This window comes from Typopeltis vanoorti, chromosome 16, assembly GCF_054136105.1.
Source record: "Typopeltis vanoorti isolate ZY-2024b chromosome 16, IOZ_Tvanoo_1.0, whole genome shotgun sequence".
NCBI classification, from domain to species: domain Eukaryota; kingdom Metazoa; phylum Arthropoda; class Arachnida; order Uropygi; family Thelyphonidae; genus Typopeltis; species Typopeltis vanoorti.
Window position 1 is genome coordinate 103612451 of NC_143564.1, and position 16983 is coordinate 103629433.

Sequence of the window (16983 nt, forward strand, 5' to 3'; positions counted from 1 at the left end):
TTTGAGGCATGATCTGCCCTTCACAAAACCATGCTGTCCTTCATACAGTATCCCATTTTCATCTATCCAATCCTGTATTTTTCTCTTGACTATTTTCACCAAGACCTTGACAACGATTCCTGATATGCTGATCAGTCGGTAATTTACAACAGCAGTCTTGGAACCACCTGTATGCAGTGGAACTATTTTCCCCTCTTTCCACCCCCTCAGGACTAACCCAGACCCGAGACTCAAATTAAACAAAATGGTCAAGGGCACTGACAATTCTTTAGCCGAATGACACGAGCTGGTATACCATCCAATCCCACAGATGTATTGACATTGAGGTTTTGTAATAGACTACTCACCTCCACTTCATTCACCACGATTTCCGTATAATCTATTGGTTCATTCATTTCTGCAATGTCACCACCTGGATAATATATTCTTGCAAAGTGCTCACTCAGTAACTCAACTATATCAACTGATTCAGTTACCTCCCTACCATCGGCATTCTTTAAAATCATTCTGTCATATACATTTTTTCTTTTACTTGCAACATATCAAAAAAACTGTTCAGGATTCTCTTTAGCCTGCATGGCCAATGTTCTTTTGTAATCCTTTTTTCTTTTCTTACCACACTTGTTACCCTTCTGGCCTGCGCTTTATACCGTTCATGTACCTGCCAGTCACCTTTTTTCTTAAATTTCCTCCACAGTTGTTTCTTTTTTTGCAGCTCAAGCTTAATGGTGTTATTCATCCATTTAACCCCTACTTGATTTATTATTCGGACTCTAGGTATACAATCAGCCATTGCCTCCTGCAAACACTTCTTCACCATCTTCTATGAACTATCAACATCCAGCCCTTGCAGTTTTACATGCCATGGCACTGAACCAATCAAACGCCTAAGCTTGTCATACTTACCAGCCCGATAATTCCACATGTACCCTGTTTTAATTGTAAATTCCACACCTTTAGCCACCTCCAAGTCAAGACCCTATGATCACTCTCATCAATTGGTGGCAACCTGGTCATATTCGTTACAGCCTTATTCTCAGATGCTGTTACTAGGTCAAGCACTCTCTGATCCCACATGGGGTCAGAGAGTGCTTGACCTCATGTAATTTTCCATTACATGCTGTCGCAGAGAGATATCCCTTAATAACCGCATAAAATCCAATTCCTTCCTCCCATGTGTCTTCTCCTCCTTCCAATTAAAGTTGAAATCTCCCATAATAATTACCCTCCTTCCACTCATTTCTTCTATTTACTTATGCATACTAACTCCACCATCTATTCCATCACCTGATCTATAGCAGCACCCAACTGTACATATTGTTCTGCTAGTCTCAATCTCACACCAAATAGCCTCAAATGTGCTCTTTTCTCTATCCTGCAGTTCCACTTCTATTCTGTTAGGATGCAGCTCATCAGCTATCATCAATAACACTCCTCCCCCATTTTATTCTCCCTGTCACTACTGAACACACCATACTGCTCACATTCAATCCCGCTAACTATACATCTTTTGTCAGCCATGTTTCACTAATGCCAATAACCTGTGGCCTGGAAATGCCAACCAAGGCCATAAATAGTTCCTTCTTGTTCCTAATACTTCTGGATATATAACCAGGAAGTACTGAAAATGGAAACGAATGGGTTTCTTTACTTCTAACAATCAGGAATTTTACAGAAGAAGAGTTTTAAACATATATTGTTGGAAAAAGCTTGGTTTAAAGGCACAATTTTTCTGAATGCAGTATATTGTTCATTTTCTTATGAAAGTCTAAATTTATCCTGAAAAGACATTAGCAATTTTTGAAGTAATTACTCCATACTTCAAGGATATTTTTTTCTCCTGTTTTTGTGATCTTTATCATCTCTAATCCTTTTACAGCACTCTTTTCTCAATTTCTGAGCTTCAACAACTTCCAGAATATCTTGCCAACTCCTTGATATTTATTTTCTATGTTTTTGCCAAAGTTGTCCTCCCATGATTTTTGTTTAGCTAATTTTACACAGTGTTTAGCTTTCTTACATTTGTCTCTGTATTCTCTAAGAGCATAAGCTGACTTATTTGCCAGGAACTTTTCATATATGCTTTCTTCTTTTTCTTCACTACCTGTTTAACTTCCTGTGTCCACCATGGAGTTCTGATTTTTCTATCCTTGTAGACAACCTCACCACATGCCTCTCTGGCTGAATCAATTAGTGTTTTCTTCAGGGCTTGCCACTGAATCTCCAAGATTTGGTTCCTGTTCTCAAACTTTTTCATTTTTTCTTTAATGATATTTGTGTATTTTAGTCTACAGTTCACATCTGAGAGTTGCGCAACTTTTATTCGCTTTAAAACTTTCTTACATATTCTTCTTTTCAATATGAAATTCCATTTTATCCTGCTCAAGACTAAATGGTGATAACTTCCAATTTCGAACCTCTGTACAGTCTGGTGTCCTTCACCAGGGAGAAAACATCACTATCAGCAATAACATGGTCAATGAGACTTTTCTTATTCCTTGCTCTTCTCTCCATGTGAATTTGTGCACATTTTTATGTTGGAACATTGTGTTAGTAATAACAGTCCATGTCTTGAGCAGAAATCCAACAGGTATTTGCTTGTATTAGCTTTGCACTTTTCTCCAAATTTTCCAAAATATTTTTGTATATCTGCCAATCATTTCCTACTCTGCTATTTAGATCCTCAATAAGGACTACCTTTTCCTTTTTCATTGTGTCAGTTTCTTTCTCTTAAGCCTCAAAAAATTCCTCCACTTCTACCTTAGTAGAACCTTCTGGGGAACCATAGACACAAATAAGTCTCACTGTCCAGTTCCCCATTCTCATATTTGCCCACATCCCTACGTGAGACTGCCTGCTATTAAAGAATATTAGCCTCTATTTAGTGTTGAATACTATGACTACTCCTTTTCCTTGATTGTCATTGCCTGAATATAACATTTTGTATTATTGCTCAGAACAATCTCACCAGTTTTTGCCTTTTTTGTTTCAGTCACCCCTATTATGTTGATCTGGTACTTATCCAATTCCTCAGCTAGCTCCATTTCTTTGCCATTCAGGCTTCTTATGTTGATAGTACCGATCTTTAACTCTGGTGATGTTGAGTTGGGGTGTTTTTTCAGATTTGTTCCAGTAGCTGACTTTTCGCTGTTTGCTCTGGTTCCCTAGCGAAAACAACGGGGGGCCTTGTTTAACCGGGTGACACCCCAGCCAGCATGACATTTTGTCATGTTGTACTATGATTTGATATTTTGGTTTAAGCCAATAATACAATTTGGGCAACTAAATCCCAAATTGCCAGCCCATCCTTGTTCATTCAGTATCCAGGTAGATACCTAACAGGGTGCACCACGAGAAGGTAAGGATTGGACATTAGGTCAGAAGCCCTGGTCGGTTCTCTGCATTCCTTTAAAGGCTATGTGGAGGTCTCCTCTCAGTTATATAGCTTTGACCCTTATTATTGTTATTAACATTTGATCTCCATAAAGTCAAAGAACTCACTGCAGAAGTTCATACTCTCTCATGCAAAAAGATCACTAAACCATGCCTTAAACCGATTCACGGTTTCCACATGCACAACAGAAAGGCAATACATAGCACTCACTGGGCAAAGAACTTGCTTCTCCCTCCCTTGCTTACACCTCCTTATACAGCTTCCAGGAATGAAAGCTGTATAAGGAGGGTTTTTCTCTCTACTTTATGAAAAATCTCCTACCCATATGACAAATTATGTCTTAATCATAATGTTTCAATCAATCCATCCAATATCTGTTATTTGCAGTTTTAACAATTATCTCAATATCTGATATACCTATCCATCCAAATCATCCTTCTTAGAATTTGGAGGAAGGAAGGGTAAAGCTAATGTCACATAACCTCAAGAATTTTTATGCCATGCTAAACTACATATGAAAGTAAATCAAACAGCCATTCTATATGTGGTGTAAAAGAGGGGGAGAGAAAATTTCTGTCCATATCTCAAAGAAATTCAATTATTCTGTTTCTTTTTTTCCACTTTTATTTGTTTCTTATTACACCAGCCCTACTCACAAAAGTTAAAAAATTAGTCTACTTTACCTCTGATGTCTAGTTGCTGTATACATAAATTCCTTCACATTTAGTTTCACATTATACACTAAATCAATATTGGATTTAATAAAATTAATAATATAAATAAGACACTTACCAACAAGAGATCTCGTAGAGTTTCAGCAAAGCCAACTACATACATGGCTACTGCAACTGCGTTTGCTACTGCAAATATAAAGCCTATGGAACCACCAAACTCTGGTCCCAAACTACGTGAGATCATGTAATATGTTCCACCTACAAATTTAGTTTAATTTAATCTTAATTTAGTTTTAATTTTTTAACTTAATGTTTTGAACTTTATTCAATTCTTATCCAAATATTGTTAATAAAATTTTAGCATATATTTAAGAACAGGTTCCTTTTAAATGAGTCCTGTTATAATGACTTTGCTTACTAAATGAGAAGACCTGTTTCAAATCTATTTACAGTGAGAGTCCAAAGTCAAAAGGATAATTCAAACAACTAGAAAATAGTTGCATTCTTGGGAAGGGGGAGTGATGAACTAATTTTTTAAATATATGCATATTTATGCATAAAATGTCTACTGAAATTCTATTGACACACCAGACCCCAAAAGATGTCTAAAAATGAACAAGAAACATTTACATATAATTATATAGAAATAGTGGATATTAAAGATCAAGCATTATTTCAAAGTCGACTGTATGTAGAAACTATGAAAGGTTTGTAATTTTCATAGTTATTATATTCATTTTCAGAGTTTCTACATACATTTGGCTTTGAAATAATGTTGGATCTTTAACATCCACTATTTCTATATAATGTGTTCCTGAAATGAAGTCGTATGGATCTTTCTTACACTGACAGTTTACTTATGAAATATATATCTCTCTGACACTAGATTACTTTAGTAATGAGAGTTTTTGCTCTCTTGAGTTTTCTGGGAACCAGGGTTCATCGAAGTGATCCTTTATTGGGGCTGCTTGGGTGGGTGCTTTTTCCATGAGAGATGAGCTATTCTACTTTGTGATAGGGTGAACCATTGCTGAGTATCTTTGAGTGAATGAGTTAAAATGATCCTTCAGGTTACTCACTGAGGCTAGAGTGATCTGAGGGATCACTTTACTGAAGGCCCTTTACTTATACCGCAGTCTTAATTGCTGCATTATAGTCAATGCTTGCCTATGGTATGGCTTCTACTGATGTGGCCTTTATAGGGCCCGCTTGGTCAGATATGAGCAGCTCTGATCAGGGTAGGGTGGAGGCCTATCACTGAGTAGGGCCACTGGTGAGAGTTTTGCTTGGTGGTGGTAGGGTGGGCCTATCAGAAAAAGTAGTGCTGGCTGCCACAGTATAAGACAAAGATCAACCTAGATAACTGTGTACTGATTTTATTGTTTAAATATTTGAAAAATAGGGAATACCGTACACTGCTTAGTAACAAACTATCAGGATAGGGATGTTGGTATAAAAATAGACTGGGATAATGTGAACTGCAGAAAATAGCAAGTTGGCTGACTGGTTAGATTACATCACGACAATTAACAATGCCGCCGGGTGTATATGAGCCACATTTGTGCAAACATTAAAAACTGTCCCCCCCCCCATTGAGAAAGTCGATGAAAGTAATTTAAAAAGGAAACATTTTTATAATTATGATATATATATATTTATTAGAGCAATAAGTACAGAGTAATCACACAAAACAAAACAAGGAAATCACATATGAAAAGTAAAGTGAATAATTATATGTATAACAAAATAATTTTGGATCATATATACATAAGAAATACATAAATTTACAAATACGATCACATAAATGACATCATGTACCTTATTATTATTATTAAGAGAGACCTTCAGGGAGTCAGAGGCTCACTGAGGGAGGCCACATACTACACGCACCAGCTATCGTACTTATTCTTGAATTCATTCACGCTGCTTGCACTCACAACATCCCAGGGCAATTCCATTCAAATCACACACCACCCTATGAGAGAAAAATCTAGCCCTCACCCCCTTTCTTAGCAGCATTCACTCTCAGCTTCCAAGATGCCCTCTTGTCCTTTCCCCACCCTCCATAAATTGAAATCCTGTATGAACCTTTCAAAAGTTTGTAAATCTCAATCATATCATCTCTTTCTCCTGTTTTCTAGTGGCTGCAGTCTACAAATTCTCAATCTGTCTTCATAATCAGTATTCCATAATCCTGATATCATTTTTAACATTCTCCTTTGTACTCTCTCCAATATATCAAAATCACAACATAAACTAGGATTCCAGACCTGCACACAATAGTCCAAGTGAGGTCTTATCAAGGCCTAATAAAGAGGAAAATAACATCCTTATCTTTACATGTGAATGTTTGGTTCAGCATTGCAAATATCTTTTGAGTCGTATTTGCAATCTTTTTCACATGGCCCCTGAACTTCAACTTCCTATCTATATAGGGTTGCCAGATTTTGGAAAGCCAAATACGGGACATGGGTAACCCATGTCCCATATTTGGTTTTCTGAATATAGGACAATTTTGGTGAGTCCAAAAATATTATAGAAACAAAAAATTACTTGCTACTGCAATCATTAGAATTAAAAGAATGATGATGCTTTATGCCATGAAATGCCATAGTTATTTTGGCAGCAATAACTTTTCTTTCATTGCTGGTATTTGGTTTTACAAAATAAGTATCAATACTTTTGGAAATCGAAATGCTCAATTTGTGTTCCTGAGTGTTAACATGTTGTGAAATATCCAATCATCCCCCATGTGCAATATTAAATATTCATCAACAGATTTTGCATTCAACTTCATCATTAAATTTCCCCTTTGAAATAAAATTCCATTCTTTTGAATAGTTATCGTTAAAAATGCACCTTTCATTTTGGCATTGTTAAGGGTTTAAGGAAAGAAAAAAAATTTAATATACCTTTGCATAATTAATAAAGAAAATTAATTTATCTTTAATTATATATTTTATATATTAACCAAATATCGCACATTCAAAAAAGATGAGACATTATTTTTTAATAATATCTCGTCTGTTCCAATACCGCACAATGTCAAAATAAGAACTGTTTGAAAATAAACAAATGCAATATATCTGTACAGAATTATAAATAAAATGCTTATACTAAGTAAAAAGCGACCAATGAAAGGAACCGTTGCCACCATAAATTGCAAACACAATTAATTAACTCAAATTCAGTTTTTATGGCTTACAAATCAATTTAAGTTCGATTATTCTAAAAGAATACTGAAAACTACAATTGCATAACAGAATATTTATAATTTTAACTTTTCATTAAAATATGGGACATTAGGCTGTCCCTACAAGTACAATACAGGAGAGCAAAATTCAATGTAAAATACAGGACAGTTCCATATATATGGGATGTCTGGCAAGCCTATATCTACCAACACTCCATGATTCCTAGCCTCATCTGTTTCTTCTAGCATAACAATATAATATAATATGACATTGGATATCTAATCACGCCGAAGTGAATGACTTTCCATTTACTGAAGTTGAACTGACACCCATTTTTCCATGCCCGCAATTCCAGCCTATTCAAAATCATTCTGCAAGTACTGAATATCAGCAGCATTCTGGATTACCTACCTATCTTTGCATCATCAGCAAATAGATGTGTCACTTGTCAAATCTCTTCCCAATATGATTAATGCACAGATTGAATAACAGTGGACCAAGCAATGATCCTTGTGGTACACCACTTGTTACCTTAAACCTTACAGACTCAGATCCCCTGCATACCACTTTTTGATATCTGTCAGTCAGCCATCCTCTTATCTGCTAATATTTTGTAACCCAAACCAATTTTCTCCAATTTATTATTATTATTTGACACCTCCAGGGAGTCGAAGGACTTATCAAGGGAGGGCACCTGCTCTACAGCTCTGTCTCCACTATTCAATCCACCAACTGACCACAACTACACCAACGCCATCTACTGCCGACCACCACCACTGGTATTTCCACAGACACTCGCAAACATCCATGCCTACGGTGGGATTTGAACCTGCAGCCTTTCAGCTGGAGAGCGAATATGCTAACCACTCGGAAAGCCAGGCTGGCTATAGTCTGTTATGCAACAGTCTACCATGCTATATTCCCTCGATGAGTCTAAGGACTCCCTGGAGGTTGCCCGTAATAATAATAATAATAATATTTTGTCAAAAGCTTTAGCAAAATCCAAAAGTATCATGGTGTATCCATTCCCCTTATCTAGTTCATTGAGCAAGTTGCTAAAGCATGGCCTTCCCTTAGTAAACCCAAGCTGTTCATTACAAAGTAGAGATTCACTGTCAACCCATTTCTGAATGCGAGCACTAACCAATATTTCCAAAATCATCACCACTACTCCCAAGATACTATTAGTCGATAGTTGGATACATTGGTCTTTGCACCACTCTTGTGCAATGGAATTACCATACATTCACATTAAATATGAATGCCTTTTAAAAGAAAGTTGTGAAGCCCTTTTACATCAGTCGAATTTGAATCAAAATGACCGTCTCTCTCTCTTCCAAAAGTTTGGGAGATTCTCATCTTATGCAACCATCAATGAAATAGGTTTTAAGAATTATTTAATAATATTTTATTAATATTAATCTTCTGGCACGAGGAAACAATTTAATTGGTAATCCATTGATTGTATTCCATTCCTTTAACTGTTTGTTCTACACTGATGATGTACTGTTACTTTCAGTACGAAATATTTGTACCTTATTCATTAAAGTTATTACTGTTGGTTTTATACATGTTAAGTTATTAATTGTAACCCTCATGCCATCTGGATTTAGAAGAGTTATTCTTTCATATTCATTCTTTCTTTTACTTGCAGCATATCAAAAGAATTCTTGTAGGTTGCCTTTAGCATGCAGAGTCAGTTTCTTTTCATACTCAGACTTTGCTTTCCATACAACAGTTGTGACTATTCTAGCCTGCTGCTTAGAATGTTCATAACAGACGTCATCCTTATGCACATCGTATTCCTTCAACATCTCCTTTTCTTATGAATCTCTTGCTTAATACGATTACACATCCATTTGACTCCTACCATATCTATTCTTCGAACTCTCAGGACACATTCTAATATTGTATCATTTAAGTATTGTTTAAATGCTTCTCATGCACTGTCGATATTCTTTCCATCTAGCAACTGATCCCATTCCACTGAAATCAGTATACTCCTCAGTTGGTCATAATTTCCTGCTTTGTGGTTAAGCATGTAACCTTTCTGAATGGAACATTCATAAACTTAGTCACTTCCCAAGTGAGTACTGCACGATCACTATCAACCGGAGACAGAATAGTTGTCTTTAACTGAAATGCCCTCTCACACTGTAATCAAATCTAACACTCTTTGTCCTCAAGTTCCTTCTGTTACATGCTATTACTATTACTATTACTATTATTACGGGCAACTCCAGGGAGTCATTAGACTCATCGAGGGAGGCCCCAAATCATATTCATCACAACTATCTGACATTCATACAGTATCTATCATACCTCGCCTTAAACTCATTCACTGTCACAGCATCCACTACAGACTCAGGGAGCGCATTCCACTCATTCACTACTCTAAAAGTAAAGAACCCAGCTCTAACACCTTTACTAACCACACTTTTGCCCAGTTTCTATGGATGTCCCCTAGTCCTCCCACAACCAGCCCTGTTCTCAAAAATATCTTCTGAATTAATTTTATAGAAACCCTTCAGTAATTTGAATGTCTCAATCATATCTCCCCTCCTCCGCCTATCAACCAATTTTTGCAACCCACAAATCCTCAACCTGTTCTCATACGGTTCATTCCACAGACCTGCTATCATCTTGGTCACTCGCCTCTGGATCCTCTCCACATCCTCCCCATCAAGAAGAAACCTAGGTGACCGAATCTGAGCACAGTAGTCTAGATGGGGTCTTATCAAGGCTCGATAGAGAGGAACAATAACCTGCTTGTCTCTGCTTGTCAACGTATTCTTCAGCAACCAAGTGATTTGATGAGCTGTTTTGGTCACTTTTATAATGTGTCCCCTAAATTTCAATTCCTTATCCACCAACACTCCTAAATCTCATGCCTCATCAATTTCCTGGAGCAGGGTTCCACCAATGCAGTAAACTGCCGCCAATCTTTTCACCCCAAAATGCATAACCTTACATTTTGCCACATTAAACTGACATCCATTCTCCTTAGCCCAGACCTCCAATCTATCCAAATCATCCTGCAAAATTTTGACGTCATCTGCATTCATTATTGCCCTACCCAACTTCGCACCATCCGCAAACAAATGAACTGTTCCTCTCAGATCATTTCCTATATCATTTATGAACAAATTAAACAGCAGTGGTCCAAGAACAGATCCTTGTGGCACACCACTAGTCACAGGCCGTCTTGTGGACTCTACTCCCGAGTAAACCACTCTCTGATATCTCTCCGTCAACCACCCTCCTATCCATCTCACCAACCCTATGTCCATTCCCATATGCTGCAATTTACTGATTAGAATTCCATGTGGAATCCTGTCAAAGGCCTTGGCAAGGTCCAGTAGAATCACCGTAAACCCATTACCCTTATCCAGTTCAGCCGTCACTGTGTTATAATACGTGAGCAAGTTACTGAGGCATGACCTACCCTTCACAAAACCATGCTGTCCCCGATACAGTATCCCATTTTCTTCAATCCAATCTTGTATTTTCCTTTTGACTATTTTCTCTAAGACCTTGACAATGATTCCTGATATGCTAATCGGTCGGTAATTTACAACAGCAGTCTTGGAACCACCTTTATGCAGTGGAACTATTTCCCCTCTTTCCACCCGCTTGGGACTAACCCAGACCCGAGACTCAAATTAAACAAAATGGTCAAGGGTACTGACAATTCTTTAGCTGCTTCTCGTACAACATGAGCTGGTATACCATCCAATCCCACAGATGTATTGACATTGAGGTTATGCAATAGACTACTCACCTCCACTTCATTAACCACAATTCCCATATAATCTACTGGTTTATTCGTTTCTGCAATGTCCACCGCCTGGATGATATACTTTTGCAAAGTGCTCACTCAGTAACTCAACTATCTCAACTGATTCAGTTACCTCCCTACCATCGGCATTCTTTAAAATCAATCTGCCATGTACATTTTTCCTTTTACTTGCTACATATCTAAAAAACTGTTTAGGGTTCTCTTTAGCCTGCTCAGCCAATGTTCTTTCGTAATCCTTTTTTGCTTTTCTTACCACACTCGTCACCCTTCTGGCCTGCGCTTTATACCGTTCATGTGCCTGCCGGTCACCCTTCTCCTTAAATTCCCTCCATAGTTGTTTCTTTTTTTGCAACTCAAGCTTAATGGTGTTATTCATCCATTTAACCCCTACTTGATTTATTATTCGGACTCTAGGTATACAGTCAGCCATTGCTTCATGCAAGCACTTCTTAACTACCTCCCATGCACTATCAACTTCTAGTCCCTGCAGTTGTACATGCCATGGCACTGAACCAATCAAACTCCTAAACTTGTCATACTTTCCCGCCCGATAATTCCACATGTACCCTGTCTTAATTGAAAATTCTACACCTTTAGCCACCTCCCAAGTTAAGACCCTATGATCACTCTCACCGATTGGTGGCAATGTGGTCATATTTGTTACAGCCAAATCCTCAGATGTAATTACTAGGTCAAGCACTCTCTGACCCCTAGTATTTTCCATTACATGCTGTCGCAGATAGTTATCCCTTAATAACCGCATAAAATCCAGTTCCTTCCTCCCGTGTGTCCTCTCTTCACTCCAATCAATGCGACCATAGTTGAAATCTCCCATAATAATCACCCTCCTTCCACCCATTTCTTCTATTTGCTTGTGCATACTGTCACCACCATCTTTTCCATCACCTGGTCTATGCTGCTTGAGGAAGTTGTCCTGCAACAGCTCAATAAATGCATTTTCATTCTTCTCATGAGATTCTACTGCTACCCAATCAATATTTGGATAATTAAAGCCTTCCATTATGATTACTCTTTTCGTGCTCATCTTTTCTATTTGGTGATGCATTTCTTCATCACTAGCAACCGATCCACCAAGTCTGTAACAACACTCCACTATGTAATTGATCTTGTTAGATTCTACCTCACACCAGATGGCTTCAAACTCACTGTCACATGAAATACTGTTAGTAGTACTACAATCATAGGTCTCAACTCTAACTGGATTCAAGTCATCTCTGATATCATTAGTAGCATGCCCTCTCCTCTCTAATCTTCCTAAAAATACTGTACTGTATCCTTTACACTCAATACCAGTCAGTATATCTGATTCTGATAGCCAGGTCTCACTAATGCCTACAATCTGAGGTTGCAACATATTGACTAAGGCAACAAACTCTACCCCTTTGTTTCTGATGCTCCTAGCATTTGTTTAGAGACATAATAATCTACCTGTTTGTTCTTTTGTATACTGTTGTCTGCAGTCTGCCTGACACAGTTGGACAGCTTGCAAATCTCTATTCTCCTTTAATGCCTTATGCATGTAGACATCTTTGCACACGTTTGATGGGCCCAAACCGGACGAACACAAAGCCAAAATTGTTCTCTCATCACCAACATTTCCATGACAAAGCTCATTCCTGTCATTAACACAGTTATGTAACATTGTCACTCTTACACTCACATATCCCTCCCTTTATAATTTAGTTTCCCTGACTCTCTGTGTTAGGTCTCATACCAGTTATTAGTTTTTCTAGACTCCTGATACCAAATGCATTCAGGTGTAGGCCGTCCCTCTTATACAGATCCAATCTTCCCTCATACTCACTCCACACATCCAAAAACTCTCATCGATTCCTTCTACACAGCCTATGCACCGAATCGTTTGCCATCATATTCCTTCTGAATTCATTTTTATCATGGCAAGGTAAAATACTGACGATTTTCACATTCTCACTCTTCACTCTCGCCTCTTCCAACAACCCTTTCATGTCCTCTCTCATACTGAAGTTAAGTTATTAGTACCTACTACAACTACGATTTCGTTTACTTTTCTTTTCTGTTTCTGAATTGCTTCCTTTATAATCTTAATTTTTCTATATAATCTTTCAATTTTTTTGTAATTTGTTCACCACATTTTCAATAACTGTCTTTGTATGTTAAATGAAGGATTTTGCATAATTTTACTGACAACATTTTAGTCAAAATATCATGCCATATAATAAGTGAACAAAGAAATTTTAACGTCATTTTTAAAACAAGATTATTAGTTTGCTCTCTTGATTTGATATCTTCAGTTTTTCCAACAACCTCCAAATATTTTGCCACCTTCTCGATATTTATTTTCTATGTTCTTGCCAAAGTCCTCCCATGACTTTTGTTTAGCTAGTTTTACACAGTGTTTAGCTTTCTTACATTTGTCTCTGTATTCTCTAAGAGCATAAGCTGACTTATTTGCCAGGAACATTTGATATGCTTTCTTCTTTTATTTCACTGCCTCTTTAACTTCCTGTGTCCACCATGGAGTTCTGATTTTTCTATCCTTGCAGACAACTTCACCACATGCCTCTCTTGCTGAATCAATCAGGGTTTTCTTCAAGGCTTGCCACTGAATCTCTAAAGTTTGGCTCCTGTTCTCAAACTCTTTCATTTTTTCTTCAATAATCTTTGTGTATTTTAGTCTACAGTTTACATCTGAGAACTGCCCAACTTTTATTCGCTTTAAAACTTTCTTACATATTCTTCTTTTCAATATGAAATTCAATTTTATCTTGCTCAAGACTAAATGGTAATAACTTCCAATTTCAAATCCTCTGTACAGTCTAGTGTCCTTCACCAGGGAGAAAACATCACTATCAGCAATAACATAGTCAATGAGACTTTTCTTATTCCTTGCTTTTCTCTCCATGTGAATTTGTGCACATTTTTATGTTGGAACATAGTGTTAGTAATAACCGGTCCATGTCCTGAGCAAAAATCCAACAAATATTTGCCATTATTATTAGCTTTGCTCTTTTCTCCAAATTTTCCCAATATATTTTTATATGTCTAACAATCATTTCCTACTCTGCTATTTAGATCCCCAACAAGAACCAACTTTTCCTTTTTTCATTGTGTCAGATGCTTTCTCTAAATCCTCCACTTCTACCTTAGTAGAACCTTCTGTGGGACCATAGGTACAAATAAGTCTCATTGTCCAGTTCCCCATTCTGATATTTGCCCACATCACTCTACTTGAGACTGCCTGCCATTCAAGACGATTAGACTCGTATTTTGTGCTGAATACTATGGCTATTCCTTCTTTTCCTTGATTGTTATTGCCTGAATATAACATTTTGTATTTATTGCTCAGAAAGATCTCACCAGTTTTTGTCTTTTTTGTTTCTGTCACCCCTATTATGTCGATCTGGTACTTATCTAATTCCTCAGCTAGCTCCATTTTTTTGCCATTCAGGCTTCTTATGTTGATAGCACCGATCTTTAACTCTGGTGATGTTGAGTTGGGGGGGGGGGGGGTTCAAATTTATTCCACTAGCTGACTTTTTGCTGTTCACCCTGGTTCCCTGGTGAAAACAGCGGGGCCTTGTTTAACTGGGCGACGCCCCAGCCAGCTTGAAATTTTGTCATGTTGTACCATCATTTTGTAATTTGGTTTAAGCCAATAAGAATTACACTTTGGTCTGCTAAATCCCAAACTGCCAGCCCATCCTCGTTCGTTCAGTGTCTAGGTAGATACCCAACACGGTGCACCACGAGAAGGTGAGGATTGGACATTAGGTCAGAAGGCCTGGTCGGTTCTCTGCATTCCTTTAAAGGCTATGTGGAGGTCTCCTCTCAGTTACACAGCTTTGACCCTTAAGCATCCATTTATACATCTAATGAGTGATAATTACTTGAGGCATCATGTCATGGAGGGAACTAGGGGTGTGAGAATATTAGACCTGGTCATAGGATCAGAAGAGCTATCCATAACATGTAACCACATTGCCTGTGATTGGTGAAAGTGACCTTGGCTTGGGAGATTGTACAATATGAGGAATATTCTGGATGTGGAATTGTGTGGAACTACAAGGCAGGTGATTATGACAAGCTTAGGAAGAAGCTTAAATCTGTGTCATGGCATAAAACACTGCAGGGTAAGGATGTTAGCAGGACATGGGAGATAGTTAAGGGTCATCTAGAGGAAGCAATGTTAAATTGCATACCTAAGGTAAGGAGAATTAATGAGGTAGAAGTTAGGTGGATGAGTAATATCATTAAGCATGAGCTGCAGAAGAAGAAAATGCTGTGAAGAATATATAAAGAGAAAAACAACCAACAAACTCATGAGCAGTACAAGGCACAAGCAAGAAAGGTGACCAGCATGTCAAAGAAGGAAAAATCAGATTATAAGAAGAATCTAACCAAGCAGGCCAAAAGAAGTCCCAAAGAATTGTTTAGTTATATGACAAGTAAGAAGAAGAATGGCAAAGGAAGATTAACCTTAATGAGTGATGACGATCACAAGATGGCAGAAGCAGATAAAATAGTAGAGTTATTGGGTAACCACTTTGCAAGGGTATATCATCCTAGTGAGGTTACTTTAACATGTGTGACAGATACTAACATAGAAACACGGGTGGGTGAATTGGAGGTTCTTAGAATATTGCAGAATCTCAATGTAAATACAGCTGTGAGATTAGATGGGATATCAGTTCAGGTTTTGCAAGAATGTGCATGGGAACTGGCAATGCCTCTGACTAGGCTCTTTAATTTAAGTCTCAGTTCTGGTAAGGTTCTAAGAGAGTGGAAAGAGGGCAAAATAATTCCCTTCCATATGATATTAATATGATACTGTATGAGGGACAACATGGCTTTGTGAAGGGTTGGTCATGCCTTAGTAATTTACTATTTTTTTAAAAATAGAGTAACAGTAGAGTTGGATAAAGGAAATGGCTATATGGCAATTCTGCTGGATTTTGCAAAGCCATTTGACAGAATACCACATGAACTCTGTTATGCAAATTAGAACAAATGGGGATGGATATGAAACTGGTTAAGTAGATATGAGGGTGCTGGATAGATATTAAAAAAAAGTGGTATATGAAGGGGCAGAATTGAGGCAAAAACAGGTGACTAGTGGTGTGCCACAAGGTTCAGTGCTGAGACCATTGCTGTATAATTTGTACATAAATGATATAGGAAATAACTTGAAAGGAAATATTCAGTTTATGCTGATGATGCAAGATTAGGTAAAGTAATAGTTAATCAAGGTGATGTGGAGAGCTTGCAGGACAATTTAAAACAGGCTGTCAGTATGGGCAAACATTTCGGGATAAATAGATTACAAGCTGTGTATCACATTGATGACACTGTATGTCACGAAATACAGGAAGGGAGAGATTTAGGAGTGGTAGTAGAGAGTTAAAGTTTAGAGGACATATTGCTAAGGTAGCCCATAAGATTACTTGGCTATTGAAGAACACACTAACAAGTAGAGATAAGGAAGTTCTTATTCCTCTTTATAAGGTCCTGATACATCCACATCTGGATTACTGTGCTCAAATCTGGTCTCCTGGATTTCTTGAGGATGAGGAAGCAATGGAAAAGATTCAGAGGCAAGCGACCAAGATGTTGAGTCGTCTGTGAAATGTTTCCTATGAGGATAGATTAAGGGTGTATGGATTACAGAAGTTGGTTGATAGGAGAAAAAGAGGAGATATGATAGAAACATTTAAGTTGCTTAAACGGTTTTAGAAGATTGATGCAAGTAAAATGTTTCAGTACTTGGCTGGAGGGGCTGAACAAGGGGTCATGCCTGGAAGTTGAATAAAGGTGTTGTTAGTGGGGATGTACAAGGACTAGATTTTTTGCTTGGAGAGTTGTGAATGAGTGGAATGGGTTGCCAGAGTCAGTTGTGAGTGCTTTATGTTAATGGGTTCAAGG

The 16983-nt window shown here is 37.7% G+C and overlaps 1 protein-coding gene across 1 annotated transcript in view; it reads right to left on the bottom strand.

Annotated features, from left to right (window-relative positions):
- LOC150098231 (solute carrier family 12 member 2-like) overlaps nt 1–16983 on the bottom strand; it is a 279194-nt gene that overhangs the window by 204981 nt on the left and 57230 nt on the right. The window contains exon 6 of the mRNA XM_090406283.1: nt 4187–4326. Coding sequence (XP_090262409.1) covers nt 4187–4326 — 140 coding nt within the window. The remainder of the gene's footprint in view (nt 1–4186; nt 4327–16983) is intronic.